Source organism: Peromyscus maniculatus, chromosome 12 (assembly GCF_049852395.1).
Source record: "Peromyscus maniculatus bairdii isolate BWxNUB_F1_BW_parent chromosome 12, HU_Pman_BW_mat_3.1, whole genome shotgun sequence".
Lineage (NCBI taxonomy): Eukaryota > Metazoa > Chordata > Mammalia > Rodentia > Cricetidae > Peromyscus > Peromyscus maniculatus.
In genome coordinates, this window is record NC_134863.1 from 4,443,585 (window position 1) to 4,461,779 (window position 18,195).

Here is an 18,195-nt window from a genome sequence, read left to right on the forward strand (position 1 = left end):
TGAGGTCCAGACAGGAGAGTCAGGCTACTTAGGGATTGTAAGTCCAGCCTGGGTTTCATGAGATCTCATATCAAAACAAGGAACAAATACCCCAAAAGACCAATGATATGGCTTAGTAGGTAAAGGTACTTGCTGCATAATACTGACGATTTGTATTCAGTCCTTGGAACCCTCACATATATGCCATTGCATGTCTGTTCTCCCAGTCATGGACACACATGCATACTAATGTAAACAGAAACAAAGCAGAAAGTGATTCCAATAAAGAGGAGTTCAGTCGTGGACACCTGTAGTCCTAGTGTTTGGGAGACTAAGGCAGGAGGATTGGGAGTTAAAGACCTGCTTGGTCTACTTAAATTCCGGCCTTAGTTATGTAACAAGACCTTGTGAGGGTGGGGAGGAAGAGGTCAAATAGAGATAGATAAGAGAGAATAAAATCTATAAACCCATAGTTTCAGTGAATGTGTGTGTCCTTAAGCCTAAAGCCACAAGATCCAAAGAGATTCAGCCTAAGAAACGGAGTGCTGAGGCCCGGAAGGAGTCAGGCAGAAAGCTCCAGAGAGGCTTGTTTCTTACCTGACTGCACTGAAGATGGGGCATGAGAGGAATGTCCTTACATAAAGGAGTCCCGTGGACAGAGAAGGTGGCAGATGACCCATCTAACCAGATGGCAACTTTGTCAGCCTACTTTGGCAATTTAATGAGACTTTGTCTCAAAAATTGGAAAAGGTAGGAAGGGGAGATGCTCATCTGTTAAGAGAACCCACTGCTCTTCAGAGGTCCTGGGTTTGGTTCCCAGTACCTACAACCATCTGTAATTAGTTCCAGGGCATCCAACACCCTTTTCTGACTTCCAAAGCATCAGGCACCTGTGTTCATGCAGGCAAGACACTCATAAAATAAAACAAATATTTTAAAGTTTTTAAAAATAAATCTTTAAAAAAATACTTTAAGGGGCTGGAGAGATGGCTTAGTGGTTAAGAGCACTGGCTGCTCTTCCAGAAGACCCAGGTTCAATTTCCAGAACTCACATGGCACACCCACACATCACAACTGTCTGTAACTCCAGTTCTAGGGGACCCAACACCCTCACAGAGACATGCATATCAAAGACTATTGGGGTCCAGCCCCTCGATAATCTTTTCCCAGGATCCATGGAAGAATCTAACAGCCAGCTAAGGGATCTAACCCTGATGACATCATATGAATCTACATACACAAAGCTCTTTAGTCCATTCACTTTATTATTCTGAGTCAGTTCTCTCTCTCCATGGCTTCTTTTCTGCTCTTGTACTTAGCTCCTTTCTTGCCCAATTTCTCTCTATGGTTTTCTGCTGTTATCTTTAAGTTTTATCTCATTTCTCCCATCTCGTTTTTCTCCATCTCACTTTCCCATCTAGTTCTTCCCCATCCAGCTCTTCTCCATCTTCCATCTCATTCCTCTAGTCTTCTCTACTAATCTCCCCTTCCTCTCTCCCCAGTCAAGTTTAAATACACATACAATCTGCAGATCTCTGACTCCGCCGATTTCTGGTCAGGTGGGGCAAGTCTGCTCGGGAGCTAGACAACCTGCATCACAGCTAGATGTACTTGGTGAGTAGAAGCCCTTTAGTTCTGAGTTCACTGTTAAAGGGAGGTCTAGAATTAGAACACTTGGAGGAGAGGAGGGTTAAGCTTAATTAGCACATCTGCCAGACCCTCACTAACAGATAATCTGGATGCTTATCTGTCTGCAGTCAGTTCTTAGTAAGTCTGAGAAGTATCTCAGATAAAATACTTTTGTCCGGAGAAGGTCCTGGCTGGATGGTGCTAATGACGATAATTACAGAAAGGCCTGAAATTAGGGGTCTGGCTGTGTGACTGCTTTTTAGTACAGTTGGGAGATGTATATCCAGATCCCTCAGTTGTATAGGGGAAATTGTGCCCAATCAATGATCAGACATACTATTACAAGAATGGAAAAGCTAAAATAGCACTCGAGAAATTCATAGCAGGAAACGGCTAATATTCAAAAGCCAACATCACCAAGACTTCTTAAGCCTTGGCTTTACCTCTGGAAGGCCCTTGGCTTCTTCCAGGTATAGTTTTGTCATAGTCAGCTGAATTCCTACTTCATATTTCTGCGTCCTGTAGCACATACATGCAGGCAAAACACCAATGCACATAAAAAAATTAATAAATCCTTTTTTTGTTTTGTTTTTTTTGAGATAGGGTTTCTCTGTGTAGCTTTGCACCTTTCCTGGATCTCGCTCTGTAGACCAGGCTGATATCGAACTCACAAACATCTGCCTACCTCTGCCTGCCAAGTGCTGGGATTAAAGGCGTGCGCCACCACCGCCTGGCGAATAAGTCTTTTTAAAAGGTTGTTTTAATTTTTTTTTTTTTTTAAGGTAAAAAGAGGGCTGGAAATGTAGCTTGGTGATAGAACGCTTGCCTAGCATCCAGTGGCTATTGATTCAGTCCCTAGTGGGCAAAAGAAGACAGGAAATGAGGATGGATTTAGGCTGTGGAGGCCTCAGGTCTGGGTATCTGTAGAAGCATAGGTTTTGCTGGTATTTTGGGAACAGAAGGACACGGGGAATGCAGGGCTCAGCTGAGGGTAGTTAAGTTAGGTAGACCTAAAATACAGTAGAGACCAGTGGGTGACAGTTGACATGCCACGTAGCTGAGAGTGCCCTGGGGATCAGAAGGGAGGAGCATCCTGGGCCGGCCGACACTGAGCAGCTGTGACTGGACTGGCCCTGTGCAGGGTTGGATGATGCCTGTCGCTTGAGGCCTAGACCTTCTTTAGAGTTATCAGTGAGACAGAGCTGTGACTGGGGACATCGTCTTCTCTGAAAGTGACTTAATGTGGCCTGATAGCAGGAAAGTAAGCTGTAGTAACAGTGCTTGAGTGTTCCACTCTCAGCAAGGGGTTAACAGAGGTGAATGTTTCTCCTTCCCTCCTCATACCCTTCTCTTTCCCATGTACGTCTTGCCTGGACTGTTCATCACTGCAGATTGCCCCAGGTTAGCCTCAGCCCAGTGGCTTTCCTGGTCTTGCAGAATCCTCTGGCTTCATGTAGTCAGCCTCATCTTTTTCCTTTAGTGAGTTCCACTTGCTTTAGTGGGGTCCCTGGAATCTCACAGGATCCTGCTCTCTGGTGACCACAGTTCAGGGTGAGAGTTGACATGCTCACTTCAGCAAGAAGGATGTGCTGGGGGGCGGGGGGCGGGGGGGGGGACAGGGTGGAGAAGACTTCCCAAGCTGGGAAGTCAGGAAGGCCACCCGTCAGAGAACAGTATCGTTATTTCAGGTACTGAAGGGGCTGAGGGGAGCCCATGACTCTCAGTAAGAACAAGAGTGTGATAGTGCACTGGGTGACCTTTGCAGACCTCACATAATAGAATGTTGGAGGAGGCTGGAGTCCAGGTGAGAGGAAGGTGGCCACAGCCTGGGATGGGCATTTGGGTAGATAGGAACCCTAGAGGTTGTTCCTATAAGGGGCCACCTCATGGGCAGAAACTCCGGAGCTTCCAGGCTACATTCCAGGCCATGGTGTGAGTCAACTGTTTCATGAACCTCCATGTTCCATCACGGCTGTGGGTCAGCAGGACCTAACTGACCAGGCTGCGGCAAAGAAGTGGAGGTAGAAAGTGTAGGCCTGGTTAGTAATAGGCTGTCCTCATGTCCCCACAGGTATGACCCGAGGCACAACCGCTGGTTCCAGATCCAGTCCTTGCAGCAGGAGCACGCAGATCTGTGTGTGTGTGTCGTGGGCAAGTACATCTACGCCGTGGCAGGCCGTGACTACCACAATGACCTGAATACTGTGGAACGCTATGATCCTGCCACCAACTCCTGGGACTATGTGGCCCCACTCAAGAGGGAGGTAAGGAAGCCCTCCAACAGGAGCCTTCCCGGCTTCCTTCCATGGGCTGTGCTCAGGTGTCAAGGCTGGTACTGGTGCCTGGCCCGGGAGTCAGGCTTGGTAACTGGAGGCTATGCCTGTCTCAGGATTCTGTGGAGTGTGTTGGTGAGGCTGCCACTCACCTTGTCCCGATATGTATGTATTGACAGAAGTTTCCCCGTCTGTTCTTGCTGACACAAGCTGGAAGATTTCCAAATATGTCAAAACAGAGGGACTTGAAGAGACTGGGGGCTGCCTGAGTCACAGGTCCAGAGGGACTTGAAGAGACTGAGGGCTGCCTGAGTCACAGGTCCAGAGGGACTTGAAGAGACTGGGGGCTGCCTGAGTCACAGGTCCTTACTCAAACTCCTCCCCTGCAGGAAAACCGCCACAGGACCTTCCAGAGCCACGGAATGCAATGGAGGGTCTATTTGTATAAAGACAACAACAGTCGTATACGGACAGCATAGTGCCTTGTTTAGTCTAGTTTGGAGATGCTTAAAATTATGTGCATGATGCAAAGGCAATGCTTTATGGGGGTACATCTCATTCTTTTTTGTGGTTCTGGTTTTGTGGCCTACCCCAAACCACGTGTGGGATCCCAAGGCAAGGGGTCGGTCTTGTTGGCATCAGCTCTAAAGCCCACTTGCTCCAGGATGCCGCCTTAGGGATCATCAAGCACTCCAGAATCAGGATGGTGTAGTGGTCTCACATAAAAATTCTGACCCAGTCCTGGGCCTTGGCAGGAGCTCTGGCTTTGGAGTCTTTCCACTATCTGTTGTTTCTCCCTCTCCTTCCTCAGACCCTTGGGGATTAAGACCTTGACTCGGTGGATTGAGATCAGGCTCTTCTGACCAAGTCACACACAGAGCAGGCCTGATTCCTGTCATCCTTTCTACAGGCTCCAGCCATGCCAGATCCTTGCTCTTTAGCTTCTTTGTGGGGAAGGAAGCCCTGCCCTAGTTCTGGAGAAAGGAGCAGATTTTGCATGGAAAGTATCTTGGGCTCTTGAGATCTGATAGGTCCTATTCCAGGAGTTTGAGAAAGGTCTGTTTGGGAGGCCTTGACCTCTTGTCTGAGACTGTGGACACAGCTGCAGCTCTTCATCCTGGCCACAGAGGAGCAGTCTTGAACATCGCTCAGCTTATTTGGTAGCTATTACCTTATGCCTTCATGCATGTGGTCATGTCTTCCACTTGGAGATCCAGTGGTGACAAATGGTAAACCCTCCTCCTCCCCAGGTGGAGTGCAGAGGAGACACCAGGAGGTAGTTACAGTTACAGTAAGTGGACGAAAGAAATGAAGAAGGCTGAGATGTTCCAGAGGTCAGGACCGTTGAACTATTAAGTGGACATGTATTCTTTGGGAATGTCTGTGTGAGTGTCAGAGTAAGGCCTAAAAATAAATTAGCATTTTCAGTGGACAAAGGACCTCCCAGGGCAGGGAGAGACAAGCTTGAAGAGCCCTTGTGAAGAGCAAGAAGTCTGAAGTGTAAAGAAGAGGGGCATGGATGGCAGTTTTGGGACCCATGTTGGTCCAGGCCTGTGGAGGTAGAGGGAACATAGACTTAAATGTAAAACTAGACCCTTTAGACAGACGAACAGAACAGGAGCCAGCTGTGGGGACGGTGCCTGTGATCTCAGTACTGGGGACAGAAGGAGGACCCCAGCAAATTTGAGGTCAGCCCGGTCTACATAGTGAATCCCAGGACTGTGTGGCAAGACCCTGTCATAACCAAAAGGACAAAACAGAGCAGAAACAGGATACAGTGTTCAGGGTGTGGGTGAGGTGAGGGTGTAGACTTGTGACAAACCTAGGAGCCATGAAAAAGAAAACTGATAAATTGATCTTTTCAATATTAAAAACACTTGCTGGCAAAAGACCTTTTAAAGAAGTGCACTTGCTTATTTGTTTGTGTGTGGCAGGGACCTGTCAGTGTCAGAGAACAGGAGTTAGCTCTCTAATTCCGCCATGTGGATCCTAGGGATCGAACTAGGGTCGTTGGGGTGGGCAGCAAGTGCTTGTAGGAATTGAGCCGTCTCACAAGCCCCATCCCCAAATTTTTTAAAAAGAAATGTATGAAAGAAGTTACTCAGCAAAAAATAGATGCAGACCATATGTCTGAACCATAGTGCTGAAGAAGACAAGTAAGTGCTGGGTAGGAAGCTGCTCTGTGCAGGAGAGACTCTGGAAAACAAGACAAAACAAAACAAAGGAGGAAGTGGCAGGGAACAGGAGGTGGGAGAGATTCCACTGATAGATGAACACATAAGAAAATAGTGGGTTCATCACAAGGAAATCCACACCAGGCCACTGTGAGTGCTGCCTGACCCCGCGGGTGAAGCAGAGGGTGTCAGCTCCATCGAAGTTGTCTGTGCTTGCCTGTGAGAATGGAAAGTAGTAAGGTTTCTAGGAGAGTGGCGGCATCTGCCACCCACCATGCAACTCAGGGCTTGCCATCCTGGAGAAATGAAGACTTTTGCCAAGGATATTAATAGCCACTTTTTTTGGATAGTAGCCAGAAACCAAACAAATGAGTTATCCTTCAACAGGTGAATGGCTAAATAAACTGTGGTTGATTCACAGCAATAAAAGGAAACTAACTGGGTAATGGAGAACCTAGGCAGGGATAGAAAGCCAGTTGCAAAAGTTCTATTTTCAGATAGCACTTGAGGGGCAGAGGCAGGGCGATCTTTGTAACAAGAATTGCCAAAATGGTCTTATTAATAAAAAACCCAGAGCCAGATAATTGGGGTGAAAGCTGAGAGACCAGAGGAGTAGAACAGCCAGCCACAGTTCTTACCACTAGGAAACCCTCAGCCCTGGAGAGCTACTTCCTGTATACTCATGCATTGTATACCTTCCTGTGCCCTGCCATCTTACTTCCTCTGTCCACCCAGCTACATCACTTACTCTTTCCACTCAGCTCTATCACTTCTTGTCTGTCTGTACAGACCTCTGTGGTTACCACTGCCTGACCTCTGTGTTTAATGTGGTGGCTGGCTTTGTCCTCTGATCCTCAGCAAGCTTAATTTGTTAGAGCACAAATAAAATATCACCACATTTCCCCTTTTTTGTCTAAAATTTTAAAAAAGTTATAGCTTACATAAGAAAAACTATATACAGTAAGTACAATAACTACATACAATACATACAGGCAGTGAATGTATCAGCAATGTCTAGTCCGTTTGCATTTGACAGATTCACTGAAAATATTCCATTATCTATCCGATTTTGGTGAGTCCAAAGTGTACCTAATTCACTCTATCCTAACTTGTATTACCAACCGAAAACTATCTTTTGATATCTTTCAAACTTAACACACTTTACACCTCTTTTGTGAGTTTCTTTTCTGAATTTCTTAAAAAGGAAAACTATAACTATCTAATCTTCAACTCCCCCAGAGACTTGAGAAGGAAATAATATTACCCAGTAAAACAGGAAGTGCAAACAAGCGACTTCCAAAAAATGTGAGGAATGACAGAAACAGCTGGCTGCCTGCACAGTCACCTGAAGTTTCTCTGCAATGTTGGGGCATCCATCTTTGTCCTACAGGCCTAGCATATCTGACAGACTCATCTGTGAAGCAGGATTTTCTGAAGAGCCTTCCTACCTTGTCTTGGCAAGGATCAGCAGTCCTTTCTTTTGTGTCCTGTTTATCCGTTTTAAACAGCATACGGTCAGCAGTCGAGGCAAGGGCACTTTCTTGCCCAGTGGCTAACTTGCCACAATGAAAGTAAACTCTATAAGGAGTTTCTTCAGTGCCCATCATCTTCTCTGAAGTAGATTGGTGCTGCCAGGAGCAGACATGTCTCACTGTCATAAAAAAAGATAAAATCTATGTTTTTAAAACATTTTAAATGCCATATTCTGCAGATATCTGAAGTGTTTGAAGATGACCTATCTAAAATATATTTCTTCTTGACCTTGAAAATATACCTAATATTACTACAAGTTCGATTATAATGACTAACTACTAATTTTCATTTCTTTATATCCTAATTAGTTGGTAATAGTAACTTTCAAGGACTAGCAATTTGCATTACATTGTTAAATGAGCTGTGTAGGTACAATACCTTGAACACTTAAAATTACTTCCTGCTGTCTGGGGGTGATGGTATCTTTAAGGAATCCTGAAAAGAAAAATTTTGGGTTAATTGTCAAGTCTCAGGAGAGTTAGCTGTATCATTTGTTTTGTTCAGTCTCTGCATAATGGGAAAATACAGGACTTGTCTCAGGTCCTTGCTCGAATAGTCTATGAAGCTGGATCATCTCAGCTGGCCATCTCAAAATTCTCCTGAGAATAAATAAATAAAGCTGATCTTTGGGTGGTATTTGTCAGCTTACTGGTATTATCATTGTCCTTACAGAATCTTCATTGTGGGGCCCCATCATCTTTTTGGAGACTTCAAAGTTGCTGTTAGGTAGGCGTGGTCATGGTTCCCTACAGAAAACTGATAGAAACTCAAACCTGAAATCATGTACAGGAGCTAGATGAAGCCTTTTTTCTTTTCTTTCTTTTTTTTTTTTTTTTAGAGATTTATTTATTTATTATGTATACAGTATTCTGCCTGCATGTGTCCCTGCAGGCCAGAAGAGGGCACCAGATCTCATTACAGATGGTTGTGAGCCACCATGTGGTTGCTGGGAATTGAACTCAGGACCTCTGGAAGAGCAGTCAGTGCTCTTAACCACTGAGCCATCTCTCCAGCCCCTGAAGCCTTTTTTCTATGATTAGTTAGTACTCTATATGACCATTAACATCATGACAAAAGTTTAAAATATATATTAACCTTATAAATTTTGACATAAAATTCATACCTTAAGAAAAGGTTTAAAAAGTCAAAATAAAACAAAAGAATTATGAGATTAGTGGTAATAGAATAGTCCCTTAATTTTGTTTTTTCTTCTGTCCCATATCAGATGGCTCTTCTGACATGATACAGAGATTTTGCATTTTCTTTTAACAAGCATGCTTGGGTTCAGAGAAGGAGAGAGCCACGTTCCAACTCCAAAGCCAGCTTTAATTTTCAATTGAACTGGGACTACATAAAGACCATTTGCATTATGTGTCTGTAGAGAACAGCAGAAGCAAACATTTAGGAACACTTATGAAATTTTATCCTGTTAGATATACCATTAGGCCAATTTACCTTTTTTTGGGACATTTTTTTCTGGATGATTTGTCCTTTTTCTTCAGATGTCTCATTTGTCCAGTGTTCTTCAGATTCCTTAGCCTTCATTCTCCTGAAAGACAAAAACAAAACCCTCCCCCAACCCTAACTTTGGGGAGTTTCCAAGCTTAATCTTTATCAATTTTGATTTATAACTTTTTTCCTGAATTTTTTGTTCTATTTTCTAAAGCTGGCCTATCATCCAGAGCAGTATGGTTTTTTACAGTAGGCATTAGTTTCTTTAATTGCTCTGAGAAGAGTTTTCTTCCATGATGGCAAGAAAGGACTGAAACAAATTTGTCATGGGGGCCTGTGGGAGGCCCCCCAGGGAGTTTCCCAACGGCAAAGGATCACCTTGTCTGTCCCTTGCAGACTACATTCGTTAGTCCAGTGTTTGCCTCTACCACACCTTCTGCATATTCCAGAATTCTGTTGCCATTGTTCCTTGAAAAAACATTGTTTCTAGGAACGCCCTGTTGACAGTTCCTTTTTTAGTGACCTTATTTACCACATTTGAAACTTCTGACATTGCTATTTTTCTTCAAACCTCTGGAAATCACCTCTCCTATCCAAGCATCATCATGGTCATGAGATTCAATATTAATTGTATCTCGGATTCCTCCAAGGGAGGTGATCTTGCCTTCTGAATTTGGTATCATTCTATTTACTGCTGAAGACAGCCTTCCTAAGAAATCCATGAAGGTTTCTTTGGGGTCCTGTATAACTTTTGTAAATGATTCAGTTTTCTTTCCTACTTCTTCAGTTCTATCCCAAGCATTCAAGGCTGCCATGTGGCATAAAATTAAGGGTGTGGTCATCATATAAAGATTGTCTTTGTATATCAACATAATCGCCTTCTTCAAGAAGTTGATCTTGGCAAATTCCCATACCTCTAGCCCTACATCATTGTTCTATAGTCTTAGTCTCCTCTTTCCACCAGGTTCTCCATTGTAACTGTGGACTGGCCTCTAGGACTGATGTAACCAAATCTTTCCATTCATGAGGGATAATTCTATTACAAGTTGACCACGAGTTTAACATCTGCTTTACAAATGGAGAATGAGACTATAGCTTCCTTAAATCTCCTCAGATCTAACATTTGCACAGGAATCCAGTCAGCACATACACAGCCTTGAGCATTTAGCAGTTCATGTATGAACTGCTGTTACTGGATAGATTAAGGTTAGCCGTTTGAAGGCCTTAGACTGTTTTTCTCTGTAAATGTAAAATGCAATGCTGAGACAGGTTCACCTTTAAATTCTTCTGTCTGTCTGGGTCTGAATTTCTCTATGATCTGTTTTAACGAGTTTTTCTAAAACTTTCATCTTGACACTCATATTAACCAACCTTATTAATGATAAAACAAAAATGATCCAACAAATATTCATAATTTACATTATGTAAGTCTCATCAACATTAATTATCCTCTCATTTAATTGTTCCATTTTCAGACCACCTAATGTGTTATCAAACAAAGAACAAATTCCCTCCATTGTAAAAATGTTTCCCATTTTTTAATGTGGGAAAAAATTTCTCTTTTAACTAATCTCTCCCTTTAAAATATCTTGCCTCACCAACTCTGCTGACTGCATAGAACAGTAGAAGCCTGAGGGAGTTTTAAGGCAGCCACCTAGTGTGGTAGCAGCCTGAGATGGGGATCCAGAGAGCGCCCACAACCCACCAGGAGAGAAGAAACCAACAAGACTCTGGCCTCGTGCGGCTCGCGCCTGAGCCCCAGGCAAATGGCTTTTTTGTGAATTCGTGCCACAGACATTGGGTGCCAGCTGTAACATGAATGCTAAATGGTCTTACTAATAAAACCCAGAGCCAGATACTGTTGAAAGCTGAGAAAGCTCAGGGATAAAACAAGTCAGCTACAAGTTCCTATCGATAGGAAATCCTCAACCCAAGAGAGCTACTTCCTGTATGTTCACGCCTTATATACCTTCCTGTGCCCTGCCATCTTACTTCCTCTCTCTGCCCAGCTACATCAGATCTATTTGAGTTTGAGGCCAGCCTGGTCTATATAGTGAGTTCAGGATAGCCATGGCCACACAGAAAATTCCATGGTAGAGAGACCCTATTCCAAAACAAGACCACACCTGTTCTATCTTATTTGTATGTTGTTCTTGAAAAGACACTATTGTAGAAATGGGAGAGAATGGTGGTTGTCAGGTACTAGACGCAGGGATTTGGACCAGGACAGAAGTGGTTGTGACTATTGTCGACTTAAACTGACCAACAGAGACCAGTGCTCCAAAGCCAAGTGTTTGTTCAGGAACAGCAAGGCATTGTGATCTCGGATACATGGTGGACCATAGACAGGTGTGTCCAAAGGGAGTAGGCAGGGGAGGTCTTTAAAGACAGTCCAGAGCTGGCGAGTTTGCTCAGTGAATAAAGATGCTTGCCATGTAAGCCTGACAACTTGAGTTTTATCCCTGGATCTCACAGAGGAAGAGAACTGACTTGTGTGTGTGCTCACACACACACATACAGTATGATGATAAAGATACATGTGAGCTGTTGAGAATTAACTTCTTTTTTTTTTTTTTTTTGGTTTTTCGAGACAGGGTTTCTCTGTGTAGCTTTGCGCCTTTCCTGGAACTCGCTCTGTAGCCCAGGCTGGCCTCGAACTCACAGAGATCCGCCTGCCTCTGCCTCCCAAGTGCTGGGATTACAGGCGTGCGCCACCACCGCCCGGCTGAGAATTAACTTCTTTACTTCAGGGCTCATTGTAAGAGTTGTGACTGTGGCTGGAAAGGTCTTTTTTTTTTTTTTAATTTTTACTTTATTGGTGTTTTGCCTGTATGTATATTTGTATGAAGGTGTTGGATCCTGGAGTTACAGACAATTGTGAGCTGCCATGTGGGTGCTGGGATTTGAACCTGGGTCCCCTGGAAGAGCAGCCATTGCTCTTAACTGCTGAGCCATTTGTCCAGCCTGGAGAGGTCTCTGTGTAGGAATAACTTCTGGAGTTTTTGGTTTTAGAGAGTCCTCATAATGGATCTTATTGTCAACATATATGCATGAGGGCCTTTCCTATGAGGTCTCTCCAGTCCATTCTGTGTGGCTTTGACTAAGCATGTCTATTTTTGACTCACACTCTAAGAGAGCACCTAGAGGATGCTAATGGTGACAGAGTATGCTGGATGACCTGACCAGGATGTTGTAGCACTATTGTGCAAATTCTCACCATTTAGAGAAACTGCTAGAAAGGAGCAGGGGGCCTCTAATCTCCAAATCCCTAATTGGGTGGGGGAACCTCCCAGCCTGCCGCCTTTGATGGAAGATCTGAGCTCTCGTGGGGGCTCTGCCTGCTGCTGTGTGCACCTCTCCAGCTTCTTGTGCTACCACGTGGCCCTAGTAACGAGTCCTGTGACACAGTCCTGGAATCTCCAGCACCCTACAGAGCTCCTTTCTCCTCGCACAGTCAGAGCCTTCTGTTGGCCCTTGGGTGTGAGGGACCAGTGAGGACACATGTGGTTGGGTCGGCGGGTCACGGGGACACAGCTGCCAGACTAGGGTGGAAACCCTTGAGCACTGCAGACCAGTGTGCAGAGCACTGGGTGTCTCCTGTCTTAGCACACACAGCATCACTGAAGTGGGAGGGTTCTTTGTACAGTTGTCTTTCGTGATCCCAACTGTGTCAGTGTCAGGACCCTGCAAGGGTAGGGAAGTCCGTGAGGCTGAAGTCCCTTAGGTAAAGGGTCAGAGCAGTATTTGTGTAAAACCTACACATCCAAGCCTGCTCTGGCACAAGCCTAATCCTATATACTTGGGAGGCAGAGGCAGGAAGAGGAAAAGTTCAAGGCCAGCCTGGGCTACAGAGTATAAAGCTAGACCCTTTCTGAAAGTAAAAAAAAGGTCGGGGTTTCTGGGTGTGGTGGTGCATGCCTTTAATCCCAGATCTCAGGAAGTAAAGGCAGACAGATCTTGGTGAGATCGAGGCCAGCCTGGTCTATAGATTACGTTCCAAGACAGCCAGAACTACACATACAGTGAGACTCTGTCTCAAAAATCATCCCTCCCCCCCCCAAAAAAAAAGAAATATAAGGGGTGGGAGTGTAGCGTAGTTGGCAGAGTGCTTGGCTAACGTGCACGAAGCCCTGAGTTCAACCCTCAGCACCAAATCAACCTGGTGTCATGCATACACCTGTAATCCTACCTAGCATTGGAAGGTGGAGGCAGAGAGATCAGAGGCTCAGGGTCATCCTTGGCTACATAGCAGGTTCTAGGCCAACCTGGGATACATGAGACCTTGTCTCAAAAATAAAAAGGTAAGTAGAAGGCTGGAGGTATAGCTCAGTGGTAGGACATTTGCCTTCATTTGCAAGCCCATTAGTTCAATCCCTACACATCTGCAAGTCTGTGCTTTAGTAAGTCACCCTGTATGGCTTAGAACACACGGTACAATATAAATAAGTGAATTGTTTTATATGGAGGACTGAACCTCTGTACATTTTTCAGTACAGATGCAGTTTATTGACTTGAGTATTTCTCATCCTTGCTTGGTTGAATCCAGAGATGCGAACCTATGGATATGGAGAGCCAACTATATCTGATGCTTCGTCTCATCTTTTTCTTTTCTTCCCTGTAGCCCACTTCCTGTGGGTGGGAACTCTGCAGACACATCTGGAAAGGTTGGCTGGTGGAAAGTTGAAGCCACCAAGGGCAGGTCCTTGCTGCCGGTGTGCTTCTCTGGCAGCTTGGAAAGTGGGCCTTGGTTTTCTTGTTCCCCATCCAGATGTTTCCTTTAGAGACAAGGAAACACAAAGATTATATTTAATCTCTATGTCTGTAGATAACATACCCTCTTGGAAAGAAGTTAGGGCAGTATATCCAGACAGAATCCAGGGTGCATTCTCCTCAGTACGTGAGGGTGCATCAGATGTGGTGAAGCCTTGATTGGTGTGTCATCAGGCAGGTGCAGAGTGGTGGAGGCAGCCGCTGCTGGCCACCTTGCTCACTGCCTTCTTGCCCATTCCCTGCCTTTCCTGGCTCTCTTGGTGGCTGCACACAGGTGTATGCCCATGCAGGCACCACGCTGCAGGGGAAGATGTACATCACCTGTGGTCGCAGAGGAGAGGACTACCTGAAAGAGACGCACTGCTACGACCCAGGAAGCAACACGTGGCATACTCTGGCTGACGGGCCTGTGCGACGTGCCTGGCATGGCATGGCTGCCCTCCTCGACAAGCTGTTTGTGATCGGAGGCAGCAACAATGATGCTGGCTACAGGAGGGATGTGCACCAGGTGAGCAGGAGGTCCAGGGAGTCCCCTGTACCCTTGGTTCCATTTGTGCATAGCCTCCCTACTATGAACATCCTTCACTGGAAGGGCACACGTGCTAGACTTGCTGAAGCCATACCAACATATCACTCCGAGCCCACGCTTACATGAATGCTGCACATTCTATATAATGCATACATATGACCTCCATAGTAGTTTCACTTGTGCCTTTAGTTACTATATTTTCATCAAATAGTTAACATACCCATGCCGGGTGTGGTGGCACACACCTTTAGTCCCAGTACTTGGGAGACAGAGGCAGAGGCAGGCAGATCTCTGAGTTCAAGGCCAGCCTGGTCTACAGAGCGAGTTCCAGGATAGCCAGGGCCGTCCTGTTAACATGCCCACATTGTAGACCCTCTAACAAAGACTGGAGAGGAGTGAGAAGCACTCACCCTCTGCTTGTGCTGCCCGCTTTCAGGCTGTCTGTGACTTGCTTCTAGCCATAGTCAAAGAGCATCCCAAGTGTGGAGTCTATTCCTGTAACCTCAGCACTCTGCTCTGAGGCTGGAGGATTGCAAGTTTGAGATCAGCCTGGGCTACACAGTAAAATGAAATTAAACAAAATGTGCTTTTCTTACCAGCATTTTGTGTGTGTGTTTGTGTGTGTGTGTGTGTGTGTGTATGCATTGGGAAATTATTAAACCCAGGATCTCACAGGTGCTAGAGAAACCCTCTGCCACAGAGTTAATCCACAGATATCTTTTTACTTTTTATTTTGAGGTAAGTTGCCCAAGCTGGCCTTGAACTCACTTTGTAGCTCTGTCAGAACTCTTACCTTGGCAATCTTGCCTCACTCTTTAGTGGAAACACAAGCCTGTGCAGTGGGCCAGCTTCGCAGCTGCTGCCCGCCCCGACTCCAGGAGCCGGGCCGCGTATCTACAGCCTTGTAACAAGCCACTCCAGCTCCAATGTCCGTTCAACCAGGCTGGGAAAACCGCTCAGTCCATACAGTGCTTTCCGCACCAGCATGAGGACCAGGGTTCGTCTCTGCCACGCCACATCTGCGCTGGCCTGGGGTGCCTGCTGTGAGACAGGCAGCTCTCTGGAGCTTGCTGGCCAACCTGATGGTTGAGCCCAGGTCTCAGTGAGAGATCCTGTCTCAGAAAGCAAGACGGGTGACTTTTGAGGAGGGTCCTAGGAGGCTGGCCTCTGGCCTCCACACGCAGACACACACACTTAGCCACAGGGGTGCTGTGGGGGCTCGGTTGTTCCCATCAAGGTGGGGTACCTGACACGGGCTGCGGCTCTCCCTCTCACCCGTTATCACACAGAATTAGACTGGGTTAACGAGCTCATGAAAAGGCCAAGTCCAGCCGTGAACCCTGGTTTTTGCCAAAGTTTACAGCAATATAAAGCTGGAAAGTTTTAAGTGAACCCTTAAGTCAGAGCATCTGCAGACCGGCCACAGTGGCTCACTCCTGAGCTGACTCTGCAAGTTTGAAGTCACTCTGGTCTACGTAGAGAGTTAGAGGCTAGAGAGTGTGATGTATCTCGATCCTGTCTCCAAAATAAAACAAAACAAAACAAACTGTATGTAGATGGGTCTACCCAGAAAACACGCCCTCCCCTCAAAGCCACTCAACCCTTTATCACATCTGTAAAGTTAGTTTTGCTATGTAACATAATACATTCATAGGTTCTAAAGATTAGGATGTGGACATCCTGGGGTGAGAAGGCATTATTTTGTCCATTTTTATACCTAGAGCCCCAATTTGATTGCTTAGTGAAGCAGATAAGATTTTGAGCCATGGGGCTGGAGAGATGACTCAGAGGTTAAGAGCACTGGCTGTTCTTCCAGAGGTCCTGAGTTCAATTCCCAGCAACCACATGGTGGCTCACAACCATCTATGCCCTCTTCTGGCATAAAGGCGTAGCACTTATACATAAAATAAATAAAATTTTTTATTTAAATCTTATTTACTTTTATTTTATGTACATTGTTGTGAAGGTGTCAAGTCCCCTGGAACTGAGTTACAGACAGTTTTGAGCTGCCATGTGGGTGCTCGGAATTGAACCCGGGTCCTCTGGAAGAGCAGTCAGTGCTCTTAACCACTGAGCCATCTCTCCAGCCCAAATAAATAAATCTTTAAAAACAAAAAATAAAAACAATTGAGCCATTGTTACCCAGGCCTGTAGCCCCAGCACTTAGGAGCAAAGTAAGAGAATTGCCACAAGTCCCAGATCTGTGTCGTCCACACACCAGAGTCCAGCTAGCCAGGACTGCATGGCTGTATTTATTTGTTTGTTTGTTTATAAAACAGAGTCTGGATATGCACCCCAACTTGCTGTATAGACCAGGCTGGCCTAGAACTCAAAAGGAGCTGCCTGCCTCTGCCTCTGCCTCCGCCGGGATTAAAAGCGTGCGTCATGACTGCCCGGCTTGAAGAAGAGATTTAAATATCTCTTAATACATACGACTAAACTTCCTTCCTGACATGTGAGACAGGTACACACCAGCTTTGCCACACTTTCACCAGCATTGGGTTTTTTATTTCCTTTCTTCCATGGTTGCTGGTTACCTGGTGATGTTTTTAGTATTATATTTCTTGGATTACTAGTGGATTGAGTGTTTTTTTTTTTTCTAAGTCTTTTTTACTGCCTTGACTGTTTTTGAAAAGAAGGCTGGTGGTCATGATTGGTCAGCGAGTAACTGCTTCCACACACGCTCATGAGTGTGAGCAGGGGTGCTGTAAAGGAGGGGAGATGTCCGTGGGGTCCATGGGAACAGGAGAGAAGCAGGACTGGACACGGAGACTCGTGCACTCTTCGCTGAAGGCTGGGGAGGCAAGGTGATGGCCTACAGCTGAGCAAGGCTAGGAGGAGCAGGTGACAAAGTGACTGAGGTGGCTGGAAGCCTGTCTCAGAAGCTGCCTTGTTGACCTTGACCTTGGCTTTGCAGGTGGCTTGCTACAGCTGCACATCTCGGCAGTGGTCAACAGTCTGCCCACTCCCGGCGGGGCATGGTGAGCCTGGTATTGCTGTCCTAGACAACAGGATATATGTGCTGGGTGGCCGCTCCCACAACCGAGGCACCCGCATGGGCTACGTGCACATCTACGACATGGAGAAAGACTGCTGGGAAGAAGGGCCCCAGCTGAACAACTCCATCTCAGGCCTTGCAGCCTGTGTGCTCACTCTGCCCCGCTCCCTGCTCTGTGAGCCACCCCGAGGGACCCCCAACCGTAGTCAGGCAGATGCAGACTTTGCCTCCGAAGTGATGAGTGTGTCGGACTGGGAGGAGTTTGACAACTCTAGTGAGGACTAGGACTCTCGTGCCCGGTGTTTGGGGGGAGCCGGGGCGGTGAAGGCCATAGGCCCGGGTTGGACACCAGGCTCCAGGGTAGGGCCCTTCCCAAGCCCTCCTGGTTCACCAGCTGCCCTTTTCCGTTCTTGTCTCTCCAGCCAGCCTGCTGCCAGCATTTGCAAACTCTAGCTGTGAATTATATTACAAAGAGAAGTGCTACAGAAAGGCTGCTGTCACCTGAGGGGGTGATCAGGCCCACCCTCTGTGAACTCGGAAGGGCTGGTGTCTCTATTTGGCCTCTTCTTCCCCTTAGTCTGGTCCCTGATGGGTTAAGTAAGGTCCCTCCTGCAAGAGGTCCTTGGGGCTAGCAGCTTTGCTGGCTGTGGCCAAAGCTCATGGCTCCTTTCTTTCTGTGAACCACATGGTCTGGTGAGCAGCTCCAGCTGCAGCCAGGACCTGGAGCAGCCGGAGAGCTCTCAAGGGACACAAGAAACCATATACCTGGAACTGATCCTAAGGATAAGGAGATGCCCTGTAGCTGTGTGTGTTTCTGACTCAGTATTGTTGAGAAATGAAATAAAACATTCTGCAAAA

General features: G+C 46.1%; 1 protein-coding gene across 1 annotated transcript in view; it reads left to right on the forward strand.

Moving 5' to 3' along the window:
• Positions 1 to 18,195, forward strand: part of Klhl22 (kelch like family member 22) — a 44,531-nt gene extending 26,336 nt beyond the window's left edge. Inside the window, exons 5-7 of the mRNA XM_076548429.1 lie at positions 3,680 to 3,872; positions 14,085 to 14,318; positions 17,257 to 18,195. Coding sequence (XP_076404544.1) covers positions 3,680 to 3,872; positions 14,085 to 14,318; positions 17,257 to 17,622 — 793 coding nt within the window. The 3' untranslated portion in view covers positions 17,623 to 18,195. The remainder of the gene's footprint in view (positions 1 to 3,679; positions 3,873 to 14,084; positions 14,319 to 17,256) is intronic.